We start from the raw sequence: 25,292 nt of genomic DNA on the forward strand, positions 1-25,292 counted from the left end.
ATATATACCCTATGAACCAAACCTGTCCACTTGTTAGTACATTACTCTATTGAAACATTCTCCTTAAAAATATACACAACACCAAATGAAGATGCTATAGAGATGGTGATCTGAGCACTTCCCAATTGCTATGAAATAGACCTACTCCGGTAAGAAATAAGAAAAAGAAAACCCTAGGAGGGTTCTAGGGAGAAGAGAATATATGGAGGCAAAGATCCCTAGGCAATGGGGATTATAATTTTCCGTACAGGAGGTACATTAGTGCACTACGTCCGAGGCATGGACTGGCATAAGTATATGCATGTGATGGGGCAATCGAGATTGATATCGAGAGCAGCAAACGGGTCACAACTGGCATCCTCTAAGAATTGAAGGCTAGGACCCCACTTGGTCAAATCTGTGTTTTCGCATTCCCTAGCACAAGCATTATTTATTTATCATATATATTCGCCCAGGCCCCGACTATGATGCCAAAACATGGCAAATATGATGACAAACACGGGCTTGGGAGACCCCAGGTCATTTTTTATTGCAAGGAAGTGGTAAGCAATCGGAGATCCCCTGCTGCCCAGTGAGAAAAAAAGGTGAAACGAGGGCCACCCACAAAAGCAATTGCCTGAATTTGAGCGTGCGGGAAAGATTAAAGCTAGGTTAGGATCATGGGTATCAGAATTCTCGCGTATCTACAATTCGCGTATAAGAGTTCGACTGGATCCACACGCAGCTCTGTTTTCCTTGACGTGCCTGCATTCTGGAATTGACTGAAATCTGAAGTTTGAATCTGAGGAATTTGGAAGCGGGAGGATGCAATACGTGAAGGAGAAAGCAGTGAGAGAGGAGGACGAGTGGGAAGGAGAAGGGGAGGGAGAAGAGGACGGGAAAGCCTGTGGAGGGCGGATGAGGATGAAGATGAGAATGAGGATGAGGATGAGAATGGGTTGCAGGTGCTGGAAATTGAGCAACTGCTGGTGGCCGGGACATGGGAGGACATCGTCTTCGTGGTCGGGCGAGGGGGATGAGGAGAGGGAAGGGAAGGAAAAGGGGAAGAAGGACGAGTGGGCCGCTGTGCCCGTTTTCGCAGAGTTCGGGGTGGAGCAGCTCAGAGCGGCCACTGGGGGCTTCCGTGCCGACAACATCGTGTCTGAACATGGCGAGAAGGCTCCCAATGTTGTCTACAAAGGCCTGCTCCATGGCCGTCCTATTGCTGTCAAGCGCTTCCACAAAGCAGCTTGGCCTGATCCGCGTCAATTTATGGTAAAACTTTATGATTTAGTAGTGCCTTTTGCTCAATCGATTCTGGTTTTTGCCTTCTAATGCTATTTTACCTCGAAAATTTGGTCTCATTTGGGCGTAAACACAATGGCGGGAAGGGGGAAGACGTATTGTAGGAAATGGATGAAAAACATATCTTTGACTGTCGCTAACATGTAAAAGTATTCATTATGCCTATTAATTCTGTATGCATTTATGTAAAAGCTTGATAAGCTAACGTAGATATCTGAAATACATATCTACTTAGAGATGCTTATAAGTACGATATGTGAAAGATCCAATATAAGGTCTAGGGGGCTAATACGTCTCAACATCTTTTAGATATGTATAATTAGAGTAAATTTACTTGTCATTTGTATACTTCAGCTTCGTATAATTAGAATCGAGTCATCCCTATATTTAGGGTGTCAGTTTGTGGTTTACATTGAAAATGACAAATGTCCGGGACAGATGCCTTTGTTTGCTGTTCCCAACCAGATTACTTGGCTATATCGTCTCACACAATGCCCGGGATATGATATTTGCTGTTTACCGACTAGACAAATTGGAAATATTTGTTGTTTTCCAACTAGACAAATTAAATATATTTGTATCACCTTAAAAGCTGTGATTACTCATTAGAAACTCGACAGTGAATATGGGAAAGGAACGCTACAGTTGAACGACTCCGCTGCCAACAAACTTTAGATCTTTTCTAGGCACGGCAACTGTGGGTTTCTGCCTCTGAATTTGGACAACCAAGCCGTATTAAACCATAACGTAATAACTGTACGGAGATTCAAAATCAATATTTTTTATGCTTAACCCAATAATACAAGGTTCGTGAGACTATCAACTAAAGGCACTAAAGTTAGCATGGTAATTTCCTCTTCATATTATTAACCATTTCCTTAATACAACATTAAATATACAATCAATACGTCACATTTGATCTCTTCCCAAGTTCCCAACCAATTTTTACTTCTCTCCCTAGAATAATTAATTTTCAGCTTGTCCATGATGAAATTGCATGGTTCTTCCTCGCTGTACATTGAAAGGGTTCAATCCATCATTTTAACTAGTTTTGTTCCTCCATTGTTCTTTTCTCGTCTTATGTATTCTTGTACACTAGTTCTGAAGTCCATAATTATATTTCTTGATATTTGTAAATAATAGTTAGATTCAGAATTCCTGGTCACTATTTTGATTGACTATATTATAATGAGTTTGGAGTCTTTTTTGACTATGACTCTGACTAGGAATAAGGCAGAGCTTTCCGATTCATTCTTAATTCTCACTCCAGACTTTTAACAGAAATTTTGGAGTTAAAATAATTTTCCATGATGGTTTTCTTGACAAGTTTTCTTGCAGAATATTGAGGGATCTGTTCTGATGCAATGCTATAATAAGAAAAAAACTAGTAGCATGATAACAATATTTAGCCTAAACCACTGAATGCAACACAAAGCACATGGTAAGTGTAGGTTAACATCATTTGAGACCCAGTTAGTGTTTTCCACAATGCAGTCAAGCATAGTTAGGTTTTTTTTTTTTTGAGAATTAAAGTCCTTTGGATAAGAAGACTTGGTGAGATACCATTGTCAGTACAGGAATGACAGTTTCAAAGGTTAACACTGAAAAATGAAGAGAATGAAACATGGAAGGAATGGCAAAGCGGTCCAATGAAAAGTGAGATATAAATTTTCTGTTAAATACTAATGTTGAAGTTGCATTTTACAATAATTGAATGGAAATATATAATTGAGCTGGAAAACCCAGAGAAACTTTACAGCTTTTCTAATTCCAAAACATCTATGAAATGTGTAGTCAACTTTGGAGAAGATCATTACATGTCTAGTCATAGGAGCATGCTCTCCAACTACTCCACACTACATCAAGTACAACAGGTTGCAACAGGAGATGATTCTACCCCTGCCATATCTGGAAGTAGTGATGTCTCCATCAGCATCTGCCATCAACAATCATACTTTCAAACAAGTGTTACATTTACTAGACATGGGTCAACCTTGTATTTGTCTACTATATCATTAACCGACAAGAAAGCTGAATTCTGGCTAGACAAGTGGGTTATGAAAGACATAGATAACAGCTTCAAGTTAGTTGCTTTTGGATTTGCTGTGAGCCAGGCCAGATGTACATGTGTGGCAGTTTTGATGCATCATGCAAAACATTAGAATTTGTGGCTATGATCACTAGTGGATGATACAAGCTCTCTTTGGCATCATAGATTGGGTCACACCAGCTTATGGGTCAATTTGTAACATGAGCACTCTCAACACGTCTAGAGGAATTCCTTCCATAAGTCCTCAAAGCAGAGCTTCCATTAGTCCTCGAAGCAGAGTTTGTGAAGGTTGCTATTTGGCAAGCACTATTGAAAAATCTTCTTTGTAGTACAAAAGTCATTGAGCTTCTCAGCATCTAATATGCATAATTATTAATTACATTTGTGAGCCTATTTGAAATTCTTCAACTTCGAAGCTAAGCACTTCCTCTTCTTTCTTGATGGCCATTCTTGATTCGTTTGGATCTGTTGCATCAAAGGCAAGGATAAAGAACTCCATTAGTTCAAAGAATTCAAAGCTCTTTTAGAGAATCAACTTGAGAGGATGATTAAATGCCATTAATCAGAAAAGGAAGGTGAATGATTTAGGGAGTTTTAGTGAATTCTTAGTGATCATAGCATCACTTGTCGGCATACAGTTTGCTGCACTCCATAACAGAATGGAGTTACCTAGCATAAGACTTTTGCTATTATGGAATTAGCTTGATGTGCACCTCATGCCAACTACACGGATCTTAAGTTTTGTTGGGGAGCTGTGCTCCATGCCACCCACATCATCAATCAAACCTTTACTTAAAATATCAGGGTATGTTCTCTTCATGAAGGCTTTATTTGTAAAAAATTAGACACATAATATCTTTGAATATTTGGTTCCGATGCATGAGCCCACCTTCTAGGTGAGATTCAACATAAGTTAGAACCTAAGAGCTGCAAGTGTATTCTAGTTGGATACGATGAATAGTCCAAGGTCTACTGTGTATATGTCTATGATCCTTCACCTAAGAATTTTTTTATTGGAAATGACATTGCCTTCCATGATGAAATCTGTCATCCATCGAGTTGGCTCTCAGATTTGCTTACCTTCAAGGATTTTCCCTCTTTTGTTTCGATTCCAGCTCTTACTTGTGAAGAGGAAGGTCCTCTTGCTACTCTTCCTGGTCATCTTGCTTCTTACTCTTGAGTTACGTTGTCAGGTTTTGTTGATTAATTATCTAGATAGGACCATAGATTTTCATGCATTAGATTATCAGGTGATGGATGAGCCTCTGACCTTTATTCCCGTCCAACAATTGGTTTGCTGCTATGCTGAAAATGCTGCTCGGACGCTACTGGAGCTTGGAGAGAGTTATAACAAGAGATTATCATGGACATAACGAGCTCTCACAGTTCAAGATAGCTATTCTATTACTTACAAACAGGATAAGGGTTAACCTCACAGGGAAACCCTCATGCAAAATGACACTTGGAATTTAGCTCCTTGCCCTTTGTATACAAACATCATAGGATGCAAATGAAAATCGAAATAAAATGCTGGTGGTATTTTTGACAAACAAAAGTCATTCCTGGTTGCCTGAGGTTTTTCTGGGAAGGTCCGCACTGCAATGAAACCTTTGCTTGTGTTGCTTGGATTGAAATTTGATACCATCTTCATGGTACTTTCTCATGCCCTCCTTTTTAGTGGTAAGTTTATCAGATGAATGTGAAGGGTGTTATTCTTTCTTGGGTTGATAGAAGACAAAGAAACAATGGTCAGCTTTTCTCTCCACGACAGAAGCAGAATCTTACAGAGTAAAAAAACATTATTTCAGTTTTTGATGTTGTGTACCTTCTTGTTTAACTTTGTTTGTTTTAAGAAGGCCCCAATATCATCTGCCCCCTGCTGTGATAGTATTATTGTCACACGGACGATTCTCAATCTTGTTCCTCATGAGCACACAAAACACTTTAACTTGCATTATATAATATATTAAGCATTTCTTGTAAGGAGGTAAGGTTGCTAATATTTTTAGGGTTAGACAATTTCTCAGAGTGCTTAAATACATATTGATTAGTATTTTTTTCAATAGTTATTATTATTTTTCTAAAAGCATGCCTTTCAATTTTTCGACCGCAACATTCCTACCTCTTAGCAGTTTTTATGTGAATCAATTCAAACTAATCTCTCACCATTTTTGTGAGGATTGCAAGGACCAAAATGCTGTCTAGTCGAGTTTCAGATACACAGATTTCTCTATGGTTAGCTTTTTTAATATTTCCAGATTTCAGATTTTGTACTAGTTTTGTGGACACATAACAAGAGATTCAAATTTGTAGCATTTGCATTTTCACATCTTAACGAGTATTTCATATTTTTGTTAGGTTTAGGTTAATGCTCCATAGCTTGAGTTCTCTTAAGAGTTCAGATCCTGTTTTTCAGCACCCAAACATTGAAATTTGTGTTGTTAGTCTAAAGAATATCAGCAGATTTCAAATCTGTGCGCTTAACAGTAGTATTAGAGCTTCTGTTTCCGCTTTACAGGTATTATTTCATATTTCAGCGCAGATCTCATGTTTCAAATTTTCAGAGTTTTGTCAGGTATAACATGAAGTTACTGTTAACAACATAACTGTGGATTCAGAGCTGGAATTTTCAGATTTTAAAATTTGTAACTTTAGGTCAAAGTTTGCCCAGCTAAGTCTCTGGTTCCTCTTGGGAACCTGACACCTGACATTAAGTTCTGATCAAGAACTGAATAGTGGGAAAAGAAATGAACTTTTTATTGAAGACCAAGGGGCCTTGTTGAGGAGGATGTCTGGCCCAACAAATCATTCCATCCACTTTCGAGTGTGTTACTTTATTTGATTTGAGAATTCTATGTCTAAATTTTCTATGATTTATTATGTGTAAATGATTTTTCTTTGTGTTATCATCATGAAGTCCTAGATCTGGTTCTTGAGATGCTGGTTTTATTTCTCTATTTTCCCCTATCGTTAATGATTTTGAAGAGTGAATTACTATTGAGGTCATTCTTGATCAATTCTTTGCTCTATGGGCTTGATTAATTCCATAAAGGGAATTTTAGGTCCCTATATTTTATTTTTTTGATCTTGTAAATATATGTAAGTATGATTAGTAATGTCTCTTTGAAGGGAATATTGCAGTGTCCTGTGGAGCTCTGTCGATAAGGGGAACAAGGACCCAAATTTAGGAGTGGTGGGACCAAGTACTCAAATTTGGGGACAATGGGGGATTGGTGGCTGGTGGTGCAAATCTAAGTAGGGGTGGGGGTTTGGGGTTAGTGTTCCTAATGAGTCAAGGGGTAGCTCTTCTACTAGAGGGCTATGCCCTTGGTGCAATACAGTGGGGTCAAGGGGGAGAGCCCTGACCACCGAGCACAAATTTAGGTTGTGCCATCAAACTCGTTATCATAACATAGAGTTCTTGTTTCATATTTTCCAAAAAATTAATAAAAAATATGAATTTATATTGCTGCGTAGTTTATAGCAACTTCCTAGAGTCTTTAAGATGTTTGAGGGACTTCATAAAGTTCACACATCTTGGGGACATTCCCTATTTCAAAAGGATGCCTCAGAAATCTTCACCTTGGTGATGGTGGTGGTAAGAGGTCGTGGGTTGGGGGGCATTTTGTCCTTGTCTCTTCTCTTATGCCCTCAGGGTGCCGTGGTGTGCAAACATGCTTTTTGAAGGGGGAGCATATCCTTGCGGAATATGGGATATTTTGCTTGATCTATGTCAAATTTTGTAGAAAGGATGGTGATGTTGGCGAGAATGATAAAATAGTGAGTTGGGTTCTAGGAGGATGATAAATGTGACTGGTGCCTATAATGAAAGGTCCATGGTAGATGTGGTGATGGCCATTCCACTTTCTCTACGTTCGGTATGTGACATGAATTTTAAGTTGCTAGTGACACATTCTTCTATCTCAACTATTTAATATCAATGGTCTCATGACTGTAGAACTTTTCTTGGGTAGTTGGGTGCGAGTTCACTCTTCCAACTTATATAGCAAGATGAAGTATGCTGCCTTTCATCTCCTTAAAAAGCCGGGATAACAGAGCATCTTATTTCATGGTGTCCCATTTACTCTGATGGCCTAGTCAGTCCAGGCCATATTGTATAGACATTGTGAGATCTTGTCTTTTCTCTCATGGTTGTGGATGAAGATGTTGATCTTTCGTCTTCTGCAGTGTACTGTAATAGATTAGCGGTAGCTTTTATTTGTAGGCATGGTCTTGATCTTCAATATTTGCCAAACTGTTATCTCTTCTTTTTGCATGTCTATTCTTATAGTATGTAGTGATGCATTTTGACATGTTTGTGCTTTTAGATTTTAGCATGTAGTATTGGTTGTTTTAAACATTGAAGTGATTACATGACCTACTTTCATCATCCTTGGAAATAGGCTCTCTCTCTCTCTCTCTCTGCTCAAATAAGATCCCACTGTATTCTAAGAGTTTTGGAAGAAATCGTTGGTCTCCAGATGTCTATGATTGAAAAACTTCAACAAGTTTGTGCTAGTGCTACTATTTGTTAGTGCTGGTAAATATAAATAATAGTACGATAATAATTGAGAATTGGTTTGAGGAAAGAGTCTGGTTTGATATTGTGCTTTAGGCTTGGTCAGTATGGTATTGAATAAGGATACATCCCTCGAGGATCATCTTTTAGCTGTCGTTTTGTCCCTTAAGCACCGTGTAGTCAATTTCATTTTAATCTCGGTCGATTTGTTCTAGCAGATTATATGATTATAGATATTCACAGCTTCAATTCTGATGGCTGCAGTCTTTAAGACATCCACCAAGGCAATAACTACTTTTATTCCTTTTCAGACAATGCCTTAAAACCTTATTTCCCATGTAAGGGAAAGATGTTCTTCCAATATTAATATTACACATTTTGGTTGTGTCTTCAGTCTTGACAGTAGATAATGACAATTATTAATATAACTGGCATTGAAATGATTTAGTTTCAATTTTTACGCAAGACAATGTTCAATATCAATGTTAAATTTTAATTAAGGGCTTGCTTGGAAAAGGAAACAGAACCTAAGAGAAATCATATGAAATGTTTTGGAGACTTGTGACAATCACATTACCTTGTGATTAAAGTGCTGTGTCTTCCTTATTACTGACTTTTAATGCAACAATCCTTTGTTTTTTTTGAATTTTCTCATGCAGCGTAGCTTTATGATTACAATATTATATGGGTAATCAACAATGCACAGCAATGTAGAAATTTTTAAAATAATCTTTTAGGAATATTTTTTCTTAACAATTCAATTCACTCATTATATAATAAAGAATGTTATTTTTATTTGAGCACTACTGCTTTTCTTCCTCAGAAATGAGCTATTATGGAGACCTAATCCTGCTGCCCTCAGTTTCTGATTCGGGTGCTCATGCGGATGCGGGTACGAGAATCGGGTGTGTCAATGGGCATTATTTTTTTCTTGGGGGTTTGGATGCGTTTATATATATATATATATATAAACTGCTTTTGGGCATTTTTTAAGGCAAAGTTATCAAAGCATTGCCTAGGTCAAAGTTCCTTGTTGAAGAAGCCATTGACCATTCTTGTTTCCCCATTCAGTATATGTTCAAACTCCAGTTTAGGAGGAGTTCATCATTGCATCGCTGCCCAGGCACAAAACTGCAGTTTAACTCAGCAAAGAGCAGTTCATTGGGATTTTTGTTTATTGTTTCTATTTAGATAGGCATTTGTAAACTATGAACTAAATGCAATCTGCTTTAAAATAATCTTTTGTTATAACAAAACAAATTTGCTTTGAAACTTTGTGAACTGTGAACTGTGGCATGTATAACTTCAGAAGTTTTCTTGTTGTCTCTGTTATTTATATATTTTTCTCCCCCATATGCATTTGGATGTACATTGGATGCCTCTGGAGGCGCTCAGCAAGCACATCTCAGGGCCGTGGATGCACTGGACCACACCCACAGGGCATCCACAGCCCTGAGATGCGTTTCCTGGGCGCCTCCAAAGTGCATCTGCTTCCACCTTCGCCTCCGGATCCATCCTCATCCGCATTTGGGGGTGGGGCAAGAGAAATGGTAACATAGCTGCTACCCATTGTACTAGTATATTCTATCTTATGAGTGAATTGGCTCTTAACCTGGATATTCTCACGTTTTCAGTTTCAATAGATGTAGTGTGACGATCTGTATTAATCATAACAAGAATTTTCTCTGTTTCTTTTTTCTATGTGCTCCAAATTAAAGTAGCTTCTGCAGAATATGACTCCACAGCTTCAACATAATATATTTGGGACCAAGACCTTTCCTTGTCTGAGGGTTAATTTTGCAAACTGCTTTTCTTTTCTTCTCATATTGTTGACATTTTCATTTGCTGTATCATGAAAATATGGATTGGATTCAATGGTTGTTTACTAGCAAAAGTTTGGTTGCTATTTAAGAAATCGCTGATTCCATATTTTTATGCAAGAGCCAGAATGTCTTTTTTTTGTTTTGTTTCCTATCATCTAGTGTCAAAGCTTCTTATAATATCTGGCTTTTTGAATGACTTTGCTTCCTTTCTTTTCTTTATGGTGCGGCGTAGTTTACAATACACTTTTTATTAATATAGTAGGTATCTGCTGTATGCTATGTGATGTATCTTCAATCTTCCCATTATGAGATTATCAAGGACAATTGTTTAAATGCAGGAGGAAGCAAGGTCTGTGGGTCAACTTCGCCATGAACGATTGGTAAATTTGATAGGATGCTGTTGTGATGGGGATGAACGATTACTGGTGGCAGAATATATGCCGAATGATACCCTGGCCAAACACCTCTTTCATTGTATGTTTGTGTCTTTCATCTAGTAAATTTTTAAAAACATTCCATGTAAAGAAAGGATGAAAAGTGTTTGTGTTTCAGCAAGATATATGAAAGTTTCTGAATGTCATGTTTGTGTTGCTTTAGCCTGATAATCCTAAAATGAAGACTGCCAACAATTAACTAACAAAAAATGTGAAAAATGTTGACAACATCACCCCTCTTTCAAGATACATATTCTATTTGTGGCTTCTAAAATTGAGTTCATATTATATGATATGCATACACTTTTGCAGTCGATGACTTCTGAAAAGAATGGAGTGTACCTTGTGGAGAATTAGAGTACAATAGGAGCTGTAAATGTGTCTGGTTAGTTAATGATACCACACATGTAATAGATCTGATGGGTTAACAACTAATGCTCATAGATTAAGCCAATACACTAAGCATTTAACTTGAAATACAAAGAGTTCTTCCTTAGCCTATCATATGTGAGAATGTTCAAACTTCAAAGTATATCACAAAATTGAACATTATTGAAGGTACAGGTTTATATTTATGCCTATCTGAAGTTGTCAGTTAAAGTTTTTAGTGACAAATTGTTTGTTGTGATTAGGACCTATTCACTCTGACTTAATGTCACCTTAAGTGTTACATTTACATAAATAGGTGATATGCCATTCAAAATCAGTGAACCTACATGATAGTCTTAAATATAGAAGATATCCTAGTTACCTGAATGATATTGGAACTCTAAAATAAGTTACTCTGCAATTGTGAACAACTCAAGTCAGTCTGTGATTCTTGTGGATGATAATCTTATTTAAAATAAAGTTTAGGAACATATGAATATGCCAACAAAATAACCCTTTTTATGCTTATAATACTTAAGTTATAAGAGCGTCTTCGACGGCATATCATTGCCCATGTCTACTCGTTTGCATTTCCTCAAACATTATAAGAGCAAATGCCATCTTAATCAGGGGAAATCGATTTGTAATTGCACTCCCAGAAGGTTTATAAATCGTCAAAAAAAACTTACACAAACACAAATTATTCATCAATATCTGATGCTTATTGGAGGGGGTGAGTGATGCTTATTGGAGGGAGTAGTAGTAATATCACCCATATAAATGCTAATAATTTAACAGGTACACAATCACACATCAACTTTCAAAAACATATATGATTCAAAAATACAAAAAAGTAGATATCACATTAGTGCCCAAAGTAGGCTAACGTGATTTAGGAATGCGAGTTATAGGAAAATTAGGGTGCTACAAGGAAGCCCATAAACCAGAAACAAAGGAAATGAAATTTAAGCAATGAAGCAAGAGAACCAACTTAGCCATGGGTATGACACAATAACTGAGAGTATGCATACACAAGCCTTACCAAGAAATGCTTATCCAATAGGAAGGTGCTTTGTCAAAACTGTTGATAGAAACAAGAGAAAAGAAGGTAGCATGGAGAACATGAATATAGTCTGCATTAGAGTCAGGAGTACAATATGATCTACTGTCCTTGTTGATCACCAAGGAAGAGACTGTGTACAGTCTAATGAAGTCCTTTTGAGACTAGATTTATCTCAGAAGCCCATCTAAACAATCTTGGGAGATAGATGGTTGCTCTTGAAAATCCACATCGTCAAGTGGAGTGTAAAAAACTGCTCAAAGCTCTAACCCAGACATCAGGATATTCTGCTATTCACAACACGCATAAAATTAACTGTTATTGTAATTTATTAGTACAATAACAGCATGTAAAACATGTTTGGATCCTCATTTCAATACATATGAAGAATTTCTTTTAGGACTGACGGTACCCTTTCAAGTTACATAAACACCAAAGACACATAACAAGGAATCTACATGATATACATATATAATTTACTTTACCACATTGGAAACTGATTCAACTAACATATCTAGGATAACTTATGTTTTTACAAGAAAACTGGTTATCGAGACATGTTACAGCTGGCATACCTTGATGATCCTATGTCAATTTTAATGAGAAATATTCTGGAGACCTTGTGAGCTGCGATGTTATACCATTAGTACAAATCGAAGATCATAAAAATCTATGGTAAAAGTGAACTGAGAAACAAATATGGTTAAAAGTTATACTACCCAGAAAGTATGTTATGAGAAATTCACATTTGGATAAATATTGAGAATGTTAGCTCCATTAAGTCATCTCATAATCTGTTGTTGAAAATGAACTTTACATAAAAAATTTACTTTACCATATTGGTAATTAAACGAACTGAAAAATCTAGGATAACCTAAGTATTTACAAGAAAACTGGTTATTGAGAGATGTTACACAGCTGGCAAACCTTTATGATCCTATGTGTGAAATATTCTTGAGACCTTGTGAGCTGCTCTGTGATACCATTAGTACAAATCCATGACCACAAACGCCTATGGTGAAAGTGAACTTAGAAACAAATTATTGTTAAGAGTTATACTATTCAGAAAGTATGTTATGAGAAATTCATGTTTGGAGAATTGTGGGAATGTTAGCCCCATTAAGTCAACTCATGATCTGTTGTTGAAAGCAAACTTGTATGTTTATATCTATTCATCTCTATGTTATGTTCCCAGACTTTGGTTATCTGTCTTCAAGCTCACATGTCATATGGCTATAGAAATATACAGATCTCATGAAAAAAGTTTAGGCATTTTAATTTTAGATGGGCTTAACACCATTTAACCCATGTTGGTCATCAAATTTTATCTCATATGCCAATTTTTGATAAAAATATTCTTGAGACGTAGTGGGCTATTCTCTAGTTGGGAGTCTTGGGGCTTATATCTGGTTTACTGATTGAGCTAAATCTTTATTCCTACATGCCACAACTTTTCCCTTTTAAATTTTTTTATTGTCCTCTCTGGTGAAACTGAAAGGAAAAAAGTCTGGTGATTGCTCCTTTCCTTCTTGGATAAAGAAAACAAGTGAGATTTAATCTCTCTCCAAGTCTAGAATAGTACAAATCTAAAACCATAGAAAATTATGAAAACGTGAACTTAGAAACAATTATAGAAACTCGCAGTGTCACAAAGTTATGCAATGGGAACTCCGTTTTTAGATAGGTGACGACAATTTTATCCCTATTAATGTCCTGTAAAGTTTCTTATGTTTCTTATGTAAAGTTTCTTATGTAATTGAGGTTATCCAAAACTCCTTAAGAGTGGTTAGGTTTTAAACTGCTGGATACAATTGTTCTCCCCTAATGTGAGGTTGGTTTGCCAGTTTGGTGTTTGATGTCTGATTGCTGATGTAAAGAAGCCTAAGTGCTGACAGTTCCATGTCGATTGTTTCTTGTTGTTTTCCCCGGGCTTCATCATCTTATCTTTTGCCTTTCATAAAAGAATTTGGGCCCTTCAAAAAACTCACCTTTGTTCATAAAGAACAATGTGGTGATTGATGTGAATTAACTGTTCCTTTTTGACATTTGTGCAAGAATTATGCTATTTTAATGTATTTTGGTTCTATCGCATATCTAAGAGGCTAAGTCATTTGTTTGTAACCTGGAATGATATGCAAGGTAGTCTGCTTGTAATGTCCTCACGCTTTTAAATTATTTGTAATTATTGTAATGCCACTTCATTCCTAGATTTTATGTAGTCCAAAGAACCTACAGGGACATATTATTTACCTGTAGTTTTTAAAAATGTGGCAAATTTGTAGAGGAGAATTGGTTTGTGTATTCACATTGCAGTTTGTGGCTGAAATTTGAGTTCAACTTTTTAAATTCTTTGATATTTTGAGTATATAAGAAAGTTCAGTAGGATTTATAGGAGTTGGCTGGAGCCACCCAGCCATGAATTAGTGAGGCCAAATTCTGACCACAAGTTTTACTGATAATCATGAAATTGCTTCCATTAAAAAATTGCAGCAGTGCATTTGTGATTTCTATATTCTAGTATTTTTGCTAGAGTTGAGTAGAACAAATTGAGCTAATATGTTTTAGTGCTCAAGTGATTGCATTATATTTTCTCTGTGTGCACTCGGATTTATGCATATTGTGTGCATATGTATATTGGATTGTTGCTTTTTGCAATCTGTTGATCCATAAACTCTTTAATTAGAATTCAAGAATCAACAAAAGAATTGAACTACTTGCTACTTGTTTAATGTTTATTGATCTGAAAATTGGGTCCTTTTTATGATTGCAATGTCAGTTTTTCACCTGAAGCATGCTGTATGTCTCCTGTTTATTCCAGACATCAGATTATTTGATTCCATAGGCTTATCTGCTCTCCGTTAACTTTTTACAACACTGCTATTGCTGGAGCTGTGTGTTACGACAATGTTAAGCCTTAAGCAATACTGAAATTTGACAAATCATGATGATGTTGTTATTGCTGTAAACACAGACAATGCTAAGTAATTGAGAATGATATTGTGATATTGATATCAGGATGATATTGTGATATTGCTATCAGGATTTAACTGTGTGATTTTGAGTCAAACTCATTGACCCATGTTTCATGAGTACTGATTCAACATGAATCCATCTCTCATGAGAATAAATGGAACACTTAGCACTCATTGGATCTAGGTGATGCTCACAGTGGTGAAATTATCTCCTACTTATGAGAATGATATATTTATTTTACTAGATAGTATGCAGTGCTTGGGTAGTGGGAGTACCTATCACATTAGGGCGACTAGTTTGATTTCTTATCTATCATTTATTGGTTGGTAAAGTAAACATTTGTCATTTGTGATGCCAGCATCATATGCCATCATTTGCAACCAAGAAGTAATGAATAGTGACTAAAAAATTTCTTATTCATAACACTTCTTGCAATACTTAAATCACAATTTCTCTTGCTATATTCTTCTTACTGCTTGTTTTTAGGTAAGTTAGAGACCTGAAACATTTCAAAACAAAATTGTGAAGAATGAAATAGGGGATGGGTGGAAGATTTTTATAGAAGGTTGCTGCTGAAGTAGTCTTTCATTTCTGACATGATAGCAGTATTGTAAACTATTTACCACAGTTTCCTAAATTGGACTAGAAATGTATTAGGCTAGGTAAAGCTAAGTGTCAATTACTCACGTCTTTCTTTGCTTGTCTAGGAAAAAAAAGTGCAAACTGATTAACTAAACTGTCATACTCTGAGTGCTCTTACATCTTTTTACACTGTTCATCACAGGGCTACATGGTGGAATTCTAGGATGCCAAATAAGGCTGTCTGATGGGAAACCATTAAAGATGAACGGTTATCAAGAGGATCAAATTAGAAAAGATGTTGAAAAATTGAAAAGGGGTAGAAGATCCTAAATACTCAATGGGGAAAATGTGGAGGAGAAAACTTTTCATACCTTATATTCCAGGTACTATAAACTGGTTAAGTTTTTTAGAAAAGAGAGCCTGAGAAATAAAAATTGGAGTGCCAAAGACCATTGAGAGATGATAGTTAAAAAATATGTCTCTGAGTTTCCTTTCATGCATGGTTTTCCCTTGTTGGCAAGAGAGGTTGATCCTTCCAAACACTTATCGAGTAGTATGCTGCAAATATTCAACAATGGGTAAATCAATTCCCATTAGCTGAATGCGAGAAGCTCAACAATCATCCTATTCATATGGTGGTGTAGAAACTTAAAGCTTTAGAGAATCAGTGGAAAGTTAGAAGAATCAAAGATGCGGCAAAAATGGAAATTTGATTGAATTATCCTAATAGAGGTAATGAGTTGAAGCATAGTTAGTCCCAGATGAATTCAAAAAACCAATCTTATCTTTTATTTTATAGATTAATTGATTATTGAGTCAATGCAACAAGAAAAAAATGTCTAATAGTTTATATATCTCAAACAAGCATTTGAGCCAACTGGTACTAATATCCTTATGAGTAATACAATACTCAGTTTCTTATAAACTTTAACATCTAGATTGCACTTGTTTTGTAAACTACCACTACAAGGCAAACAATGGAAGACCAAGAGCCACCACTTAGAATTCCACCTTATATTTTACTTGTGTGGTTTTGAAGTCGAGTCTCCATGATGAGATCCCAATGCTTTACCCACTAGTTCTCAATTGTGTGGACTTGGCAATGTAATTTTTCAAGTGTTTATGCTATTAATTTGGTAATTTTATTATTTCACTATATAATTTGTAAATCAACTAACTAACTGTGCCATTGACTATTCCACAGAGGTTTTTGTTGAAGCAATTATAGAAGTGGTTATGGTCTCTTTGACTGGATTTGTACCGGCAGCCCCCGCATATGATGCAAAAGCACAACTAGATGCTGTCCAGATGCACATCAAGCGCAATTGAAGTGCATCCGGGCTGCATAAGCATTTTTTCAGTTTAAAAAAGGATTCTAAATTTTAAATTTTTTTTCCATAAAACCCTAAAACGACTCTCTATGGCTTATGATGATGATGGCATCCCTACACATGGTGTGTCTTGTGCCAATGGAATCACAAGTGGTGCACACATACACATTGAGATGAGATAGCTTGATACACAAGAAAGCAGGAAATTTTAAGGGGAAAATCAAGGAGTGGACCTCAAAAATGATAATTCCTATTTGTGTCTATGTGGTGAGAGATTGGATTAGGTTCAGGGGAAGAGATTCAAAGAAGTGTGTTAGACTTGAGAAATGTTTTATTTATGGTATATTGTGGAATTAGGCGATTTTAATTTTACTTTATCTATTTATGTTCTTTAATTGTGTACGTGTATTTATTATTTATTACCTTCTTTCCTCCTACTTGGGTAATGCTGCCTTGTGTGTGAATGCTTCGGTTGAAGGGGTGGTATTGAGAGATTAATTGTTGATGCTCCAGTTGCACGATGAAATATGCTTTTAACTTAACTGTGTTTAGAGGCCTTCATTGGATGTTTAGTGAGTGGGACTAGGCTAAAGCTGGTGCTCTTTCTTTTGAATAATCTTTGGATGTTTAACTGGGAGGGGGAATATGCTGAGAACCACATTCTTTGAAGTATCTTTGGCTAAAGTGAGGGATTGTAAACTTTGACAGAGATGCTGGACAGTAGGAGCCTTGTTGAGGTGTTATTTGTTTATTGGAATGCTCTTGATGATATTCTGGAATGTTGTTAGCTTTTGTTTGTGATTTTGTTTTAAAAATATGGGAAAATTCCATTTTAGGGTGTGTTGCTGTGGATGCTATCCTTGTTATTGGGCCTTCTTATATAATTTTTATTTAACAAACTGTAAAAATTATACTGCAGCATGGCTTTATAATATAAGCCCAAACGAATAAATTATAACCCCTAGATTAGGGTGCAGCATCACAACAAATCGACAACCATTCAAAAAAATATTGGTCACTTTATTATGTTGAAAATTGTAACTACAATGGCATCAAGGGGTGGATTGCATTGGTGTGTATTTCCAAAAACCCATTGGCTTAAATATGATGACCATTTACATGTCAAATAAAAAACTAGTTAAATTTAATATTAATATTTACAAGTAATTTAATATTCATATTATATATTTTCACATTATGATATATTTTAATATTAAAACTTAGTAAATGGGTGGTTGTAGAAGGCAAATAACACATAATTCAAAAATGATACTTATATACATCTAGATTTATTTAGCAGGGGTTTTGTTGGTCTCCTCACCAATGAATGTCATACGCATTCTATAAATATAAAAAACTAATAGTACAAAGCATACTTCACACTATCATAATAATGTGGTCTAACAAAAGAACAACAAAAAAGAGTATAAATTGTATTCGTGCCCGAAACATCATCTACTATACCGTACTAATATGTAACAAAATAAACTGCAAGCATTTAATAGAAAAACAATATACCATCTACCAATCTTCTTTTCTCATAGACAAGTCGTCATTTATCTCAAACACCTCTTCTAGAAACCTTGTCACACTTAGGCCTCTTAGAACCAACTAGTAGTTAGCAAACCTTGCCAAGGGAGGGAGCCAAATACCAATAATAAGCCCCTTCGAACATTTGGTGAGCAGAGCCATTGTTGAAAATTGGGATGGTGTACTTGTTTCTCACTTCAAGCCTCCCATTTTCAGGTGAAACATATTAGCCCTCTATTATCTTTCCTACATTGTTGTTGAAATCCCTCAATGCACCAATTTTTCTTTTTGTGGCACTTGCAATGCTAGTGAGGCCACCGACATCCATAACCACACATTAACCATTAATGCCTCCTTTCACTAAAGCTCCCCTACTCAAGCACGCATGCTTCCCATACTTCTCATACAACAATGACATCATAGTTGAATATGGGGAGGTACAACTTGTATAATTCACACACATGCGCACACTAGCATTAATGATAAATGAAACATGGCAAGCTTACATATACACCTACAAGCAATTTCATCAAAAAGATTGCTAAATAGAACAAGAGTCAAGGCACTTGGAATCTTATGTGTTGATGTTGGAACCTGGTTGATGCTCACATTTGATAGATGATCTATTGTTGAATTTAAATATCTCTAGCAATGATAAAATTATATCTCCTCAAAACTAGGTTTGAGACAAACCACTTCTTTTGCAAACATATTTAACTTACAGTTAAAACTCATCTTTGTTTATTGCCCCAATGAGTACCACCTAATCTCTTTCTACTACATGATTAGGCATCTCTTGGGAAGTACTTGCTGCCAAATTAGCTATTAGTGCTATCCATTTTTCTTTTTTTATTTGTTTTAATAACAAGGAAATGAGAGCCTCCATACAAAATATCCCTAGATGAGTTCCCAAGCATAAAAACCCCATGTGCCAAACATGGGTTGTGTGAAGAGGTCCTATCAAAGTTCAGTTTTGGTTGTGTAATGTCCCTTTTTTGGGGTGGTTGTAAATCTTGCAAATATCAAGTTTGACAACTTTCTCTCCTTGGATGCTGATTATTGCTTTCTTGGATGAGTGTTATTGCTCAATTATTTGATCTTCCTTGACTGATGCTTTGAGGTATGGATGAGTGGTGATTGACAAGTCTCCACCTTTCATAAGCATTGAATCACCACTCTTTATTGTTGCCTTTGAGAGTTAATATATTATTCCCCAAATTGATCTCCCATGTATCTCCTCCTCGAATGAATTCTTCTCCTCTTTATATCGTCCATTGTGTGGGGAAGTCACACCTCTTCACAATGGTCACAACCTTTCATAATGACTGCCCTTCGAAAGGTTAGAACCCTTCATCATTGCTGCCCCTGCCCCTTTGAAAGAGTCACTTCCTTATTTTCTTCTCATGTCTTTCTTCTTCCATTAATGCTTCCTTGATTCCTCCATACCCCACTTGCCACCAAATGAAGTTCTTTTCTCATCCTTCTATATATCATGTTAGAGGGAGACGCAACTTTTCATTTCATTCCTTTTTTGACCATTCATTTAACTTAATTTTAATTATATGAAATTTTATTTTTAATTTTTTATATTTTGATTTATTAATAAATCCTATTCCAACATGGGAACATTTCAGATGAAGCCCTTTGGAGTAGGTTTTTCATTGTTCCTCTCTTTCTTTGTCTTGGCCTTACTACTTTGACAATCAATTTTATTTCTTGAATGGAAAACACAAAAAATAATTGTTAATTATAATTGATAATATTAGTATACTTTTAATTAATTATTGTAAAATAATATTCATTTTATAGAAATATAGACAATGTATAAAAGTTAATAAATATATAAATTCATAAAGGAGTAATAAATTATATTGATATTAGATTAATGCATTTAAGATATCTACTCTAACTTAACTAATTTGATACTTCCTTAATGACCAATCTTGATACAATCCCTAGGTATACTTCTAAGATTGACAAGCTTATCTTTATAAAGTGATTTGCTCATTGTGTAAGTAACTTTCATTATTTCAAGCCAATAATATAGAGAAATGTCTTCATTTTAAACTAACAAGCAAATGCAACGGTGAGGGAACTTAAGTGTACTTTGTTTTGGCATGAGAGATTGGGTTCTTTGCCATCTTGAGAACACTCTGGTTGTCACAAGAAATTGTTGTTGGTGCTATTTGATCAAGTTGAAGATTGATAAATATCCTTCACAACCGTATTGCCTCACAACCTACACTGATGATTGCCTTGTATATTGCATTCGTGGGAGATGAGGCAATTAAATATTATAGCATTCTTTGCTAGGAAGCTACTCTTAAACCAAGAGAAGACATACCACTTGTAGATTTATTTGCATCAATTGATTCAACTCTATTGGAATTGACATATCTTTGATACTATTGGTTTTCTTGGGATTACTGCAAATGTACTAAGCACTGCCATGTATTTGGTTGGTATTTTCCAAATGGCAGTGACCTCTTATTTATAATGGGCAAGATCTAAGAAGAGACGTGTCCCTTCATAGGGCACGTCTATTCGTTAATTTGACAATTAATATAATAATAAATATAATCATAGTTATATATATATATATATATATATATATATATCATATTATATTAATTTTTCTCATTTTATAAACTTATATCTCATGTGTAATAGGTTAATCTGACTAAAGCTATCAAACATCAACACTCCCTCTTAGCTTAGAAGGATAACCACATAAGAATAAATATTACTTCAACGTAATATTATAAATAACAATTTTAAGGATATCTCATTTGATGTCTTAGAAGATTCCCACTATTTGATATCACATTCGATATCATGAGTATTGGTCTTCTAGATCCAAAATATCAACACATGATATTCACCAAGTACTCAAAAGGTTTTGATATCACATCTTATATCAAGAGTATTGGTCTCCCAGAATATCAAGGATATTCACCAAGTACTCAAAATAAGGTTTGATATCAAGAGTATTTGACCTCCCATAATATCAATGATATTCATCAAATACTCAAAATAAGATTTGATATCACATCTGATATCAAGAGTATTGGCCTCCCAAAATATCAATGATATTCACCAAATTCTCTTTGAGCAATGGCCTTCCAAAATTTTGAGATGCAAGACATTCACCATATACTCAATTTGTTTGATCTCATAATACAAGCTATTGTAAGATCGCCACCTTACAGTAACTTTTGCAAATAGAAGTGACATCATTTGGAAGTCTTCACTTCTTCATGATGTACATAGGGGGTAGGCCCATTAAATCACATAGTCACGAGGTATATTCATGAATCACAATCCACTTGACCGCTACAATTTATTGATCACTGGAGAATCCATCACAACTTGGTTTACTCCCTTTGAATCAATATGTTCGAGATCACCAAAGGTTGACTGAATCATATCCTCTGTCTGCTCCTTCTCTTCCAAGGTTGCCTTTAATGAAATATCAGTCTCCTTTTGAATCTCAATTTCCCTCTTTTCTTGCAATCACATTCTCAAAAGAAAAAAATCAAGGCACATGCCTCTTATAGTATATACAAAAATACAAATAAGAGAGAGACTTCATTGATTAGTTAAATAAAATACTCAAGTATACTGAACAGTCTTACATAATAATATAAGATCATTCCAATACAATATAGTACTTTCATCTATATTCACTTATATCCATAAGTAATTATATTACTATCTTGTTGCACATCAACTAATCCTTTTACATTTAATAATGTCAAATTATTAAATTAAAAGATATTTTCGCATATATATGCATTTTATATTTATTAGATATTTATCCTTTTGAATTGACAAATATTTCAAAATAATTGAATATAATATCTAATAAACATTGATCATAGAAATCAATATTTATGAAATGAACTCATACCTTTATACATACGTTATCTTTCATAGGGGGACTCTCTAGTCCTCGTGGCAGTCATACACGGGAATGACCCAATGTTATAACATTGCACATCCTTAAATGATGCATGTAAGTATCTTTTTGTGCAACTTGACTTACAAAATGTCTTAATAAATTTGTGTTCGGGGATTTCCCTTCTTTTATCAAAACACATTCCATGGCATCGGGTCTTGTGCTTAGTCTACGTCACAGGGTTGACTGTTCGACATACCTTCTGCTAGCGATGACAGATTCACAGATTCACCTCTTCGACCCTATTTGCTTGTATCTATTGAATATCATGTTTATCAATTCATTTTGTTCAATATAAAATTCTGACGGGAGAGCAAACGAATCATTTCTGTGGTCCCTGATTCGTGAATTTGCATAATAGGGTTTTGTAGTTTAATGCCTACCCTCTATCGTTCATGATGCCCAATAATTTGATGAACCAGAGGTTGTTTAGTTTCACATCCAAAACACCCACGTTTGTTTCGAGTGTTAATGTGAATGTGGCTTATTCTTCCACCATGTCTGCCCTGCCTAGCATAGCGGAGGTGTCTGCGGGATACACATGTTATTTGTAGAAGATAATGACACTCCCAATATTTCTCGGTGAGTTCATTTTTCGTAAGTTGGATTTACGGAGCTTCCATTATCTTCCTTAATTTATAGATTATCATTTGCGGAAGAAAGAACTTCTAATTCGATGTGAGATATTATGTAATCAAAAAATATGAGCCCCGATATCAATGAAGACACACTTATATTTATATCGAAGGATTTGTACTCTATTCCATTTTATGCAATTACTCTTGTTTTGATGTGGGCTATTAAATTCTGATTTCATCTATCAACAATAACTTAATAATCCATAGAAGTTCATTTTGACACAGAATGAATGATTTCTACCTTCCTTAAATTTGATCCAAATACTTTGATATCTAAAACAATTTTCAAAATTTCTCAATTTTGTACAACACTGCTTCTGTAACTTATAAAACTTCTCATGTGCCCAAAGAAAGCTTGCTTTGATACCATGTTGGTTTTCCGGGATCGCTGTAGATGTACTAAGCACTGCCATATATTTAGTATGTACTTTCCAAATGGCAGCGACCTCTTATTTATAATGGGCAAGGGCAAAGAACAAACATGTCTATTCATGGGACATGTCTGTTCATCAATTTGACAATTAATATAATCATAGTTATATATATATCATTATTATATTAATTTTTCTCATTTTATAAACTTATATCTCATATGTAATTATATCTCATATATAATAGGTTTACCCGATTGAAACTATCAAACATCAACAGATAGAAATTGCCAAGTTCAAGAGATTGTTTTATATATTGAAGGACTAGTTTCTCTTGATGTTTAGACATGAACTAGGAGAGATAAGTTACTGAAAACACAAGTCTGGCTAGATAGCAATAATATAATTCAAATCACCTATAGATTGCCGAGCCATGGATTTATTGACAAGTAGTGAATTAGTGCCAATAGATAACTTTACCTAACTTGCATAGGTGTAGATGTTAGATTACAATATGACTATCTTAGTTTTTCTAGAAGAGATTTGTTATACTTGGTTTTGTTATACAAAACTAATGAGATAAAACAAATTCTACGCACAAACAATATATCAAGCATTCCTAGATCTGTCATATAAAAGTAGAACAAATATTAGTGTTTATTTGTTGAATTAAATAGACATTGCTTCCAATGATGGCAAGATCTTCAACATACACAATCAACATCAATATTTACCACCACCAATTTTTTGATGTTGAGAATACCGGAGACATGAAAAATCGGTCACCTCTTGGAGCAACACTTTTTACTAATTATTTCTCTATGTCATTCGTTTGGTCTTTATCATTCATTGATTTCTGTCTTTCTCTCATTAAGTCTTCGAATTCAATAATTATTCATCAATTTTTCCTTGATCACTCTTTTTATCCATCCAAGTAAATGATTTTGTCAATTATTCAATCACTGTGTCCTCTTGGCATTAATTTGTCGAAGGGTCAAATTATTATTTGGGTCTCTTATTTTAATACCTTCTAGGATAAATAAATAATATATATTTTTCCCTTTTCTATCATCTCCACAATTAAATAAATTTATCTATTTTATTGCCTAATTAACTAACACGTGGATGAGGCAAAAGCCTACAATACAATGGTAACTTGTGAGCCTCTCATGTGGGAGGTCTTGGGTTCGAGTCTACTTGAACTAACCACATAATAATAATAATTAATTAGAACAAATAATAATAATTAATCTAGGCTTTGGCCCATTATCGATCACAAAAAAAAAACTAACATGTGGACGAATGAATAATCACGTGGTGTCTTTTATTTCAATGAGTCTCATTCAGTGGGAGAGTTTGTAGCACTGCTTTGTGGTTTGACTCAAGATCGTCTTCCTTTGTCGTCAATCTTTACCCTTCACATGCTTTGTGACAATGTAACATTTTGTCTTATTATATGCTGTTGTTTGTTTCTTTCTATTTATTCATTTTTTTTGGAAAGTATCAATGACAGTTTTTTTATTTTGTTAATATAATGGATCTTTGTGTCTCATCGTTTATGTGTAGTGACGTTATCATGTCCACCCTTTATTATTCTGGGCGGTCATTATAATCACCATAACAATTCCTATGATTTCATGTGTTGAGAAGAGTATTTTAGAGAGTTGCCTTTTGTTTGATACTCTTCTCATATGATCATTTTATAGTGTGACGCGTTCTTCTTCAGGCATATATATTTCATGTTTGTGTCTTTAGATAAAAATTGTTATGCACAATAGCAAGGGTGCTGAAGGCAAAAGAGAAAGTGAGGGTCATAGGAGAAAGCCTCATAATCAGAGATCGAACCTTGACAAATATGACTCTATAGTGTCAATTGTTCCTGCCACAACCAAAGTTGCACCAATTTAAGCCTGGAGAAGGTGTTGGTGGGCCGTGGAACAAATTGTGGGATTGTAGGGGATCCAAATTAAATTCTTACGATTCCTCTGGAAAGGTTGAAACTTTCCAGAATTGAGAATGTGTTTTGCTGAAATTAGGGATTGTGCCTTGCAGCAGCATACAAACTTGTAGAAGATGTGGCCTGAGTATTCATCAAGGATTTGAATGGCATCTTCATCCCAAAGCTATTGTCAAGGAATTAAAGTGTTTGTTTCACCACTTGCAATAATAGGAGAAATAGTTCTTGCAATAGAGACATACACCAATCTTTTATTGGACTTAGATCATAGCTTGAGATAAGTATTACTGTTCTACGTTCTATTTTCTATCCATGTGGTATTAATATCATATTTTTATACGAAAATTTATATTGATGCTACGAGTTTTAGATTAGCTATAGAGGCACTACTCTGAATCTCGTTGTGTATGTGT

The 25,292-nt window shown here is 35.2% G+C and overlaps 1 protein-coding gene across 1 annotated transcript in view; it reads left to right on the top strand.

Moving 5' to 3' along the window:
• The first annotated feature begins 472 nt into the window (after positions 1-472).
• Positions 473-25,292, top strand: part of LOC149562183 (serine/threonine-protein kinase BSK5-like) — a 69,011-nt gene continuing 44,191 nt past the window's right edge. The window contains exons 1-2 of the mRNA XM_089825729.1: positions 473-1,254; positions 10,015-10,150. Of these exons, the coding sequence (XP_089681855.1) occupies positions 805-1,254; positions 10,015-10,150 (586 nt within the window). The 5' untranslated portion in view covers positions 473-804. The remainder of the gene's footprint in view (positions 1,255-10,014; positions 10,151-25,292) is intronic.

The sequence above is a fragment of the Cupressus sempervirens genome, chromosome 4 (genome assembly GCF_028749045.1).
Source record: "Cupressus sempervirens isolate cs-2001-9-10 chromosome 4, ASM2874904v1, whole genome shotgun sequence".
Classification (NCBI taxonomy): domain Eukaryota; kingdom Viridiplantae; phylum Streptophyta; class Pinopsida; order Cupressales; family Cupressaceae; genus Cupressus; species Cupressus sempervirens.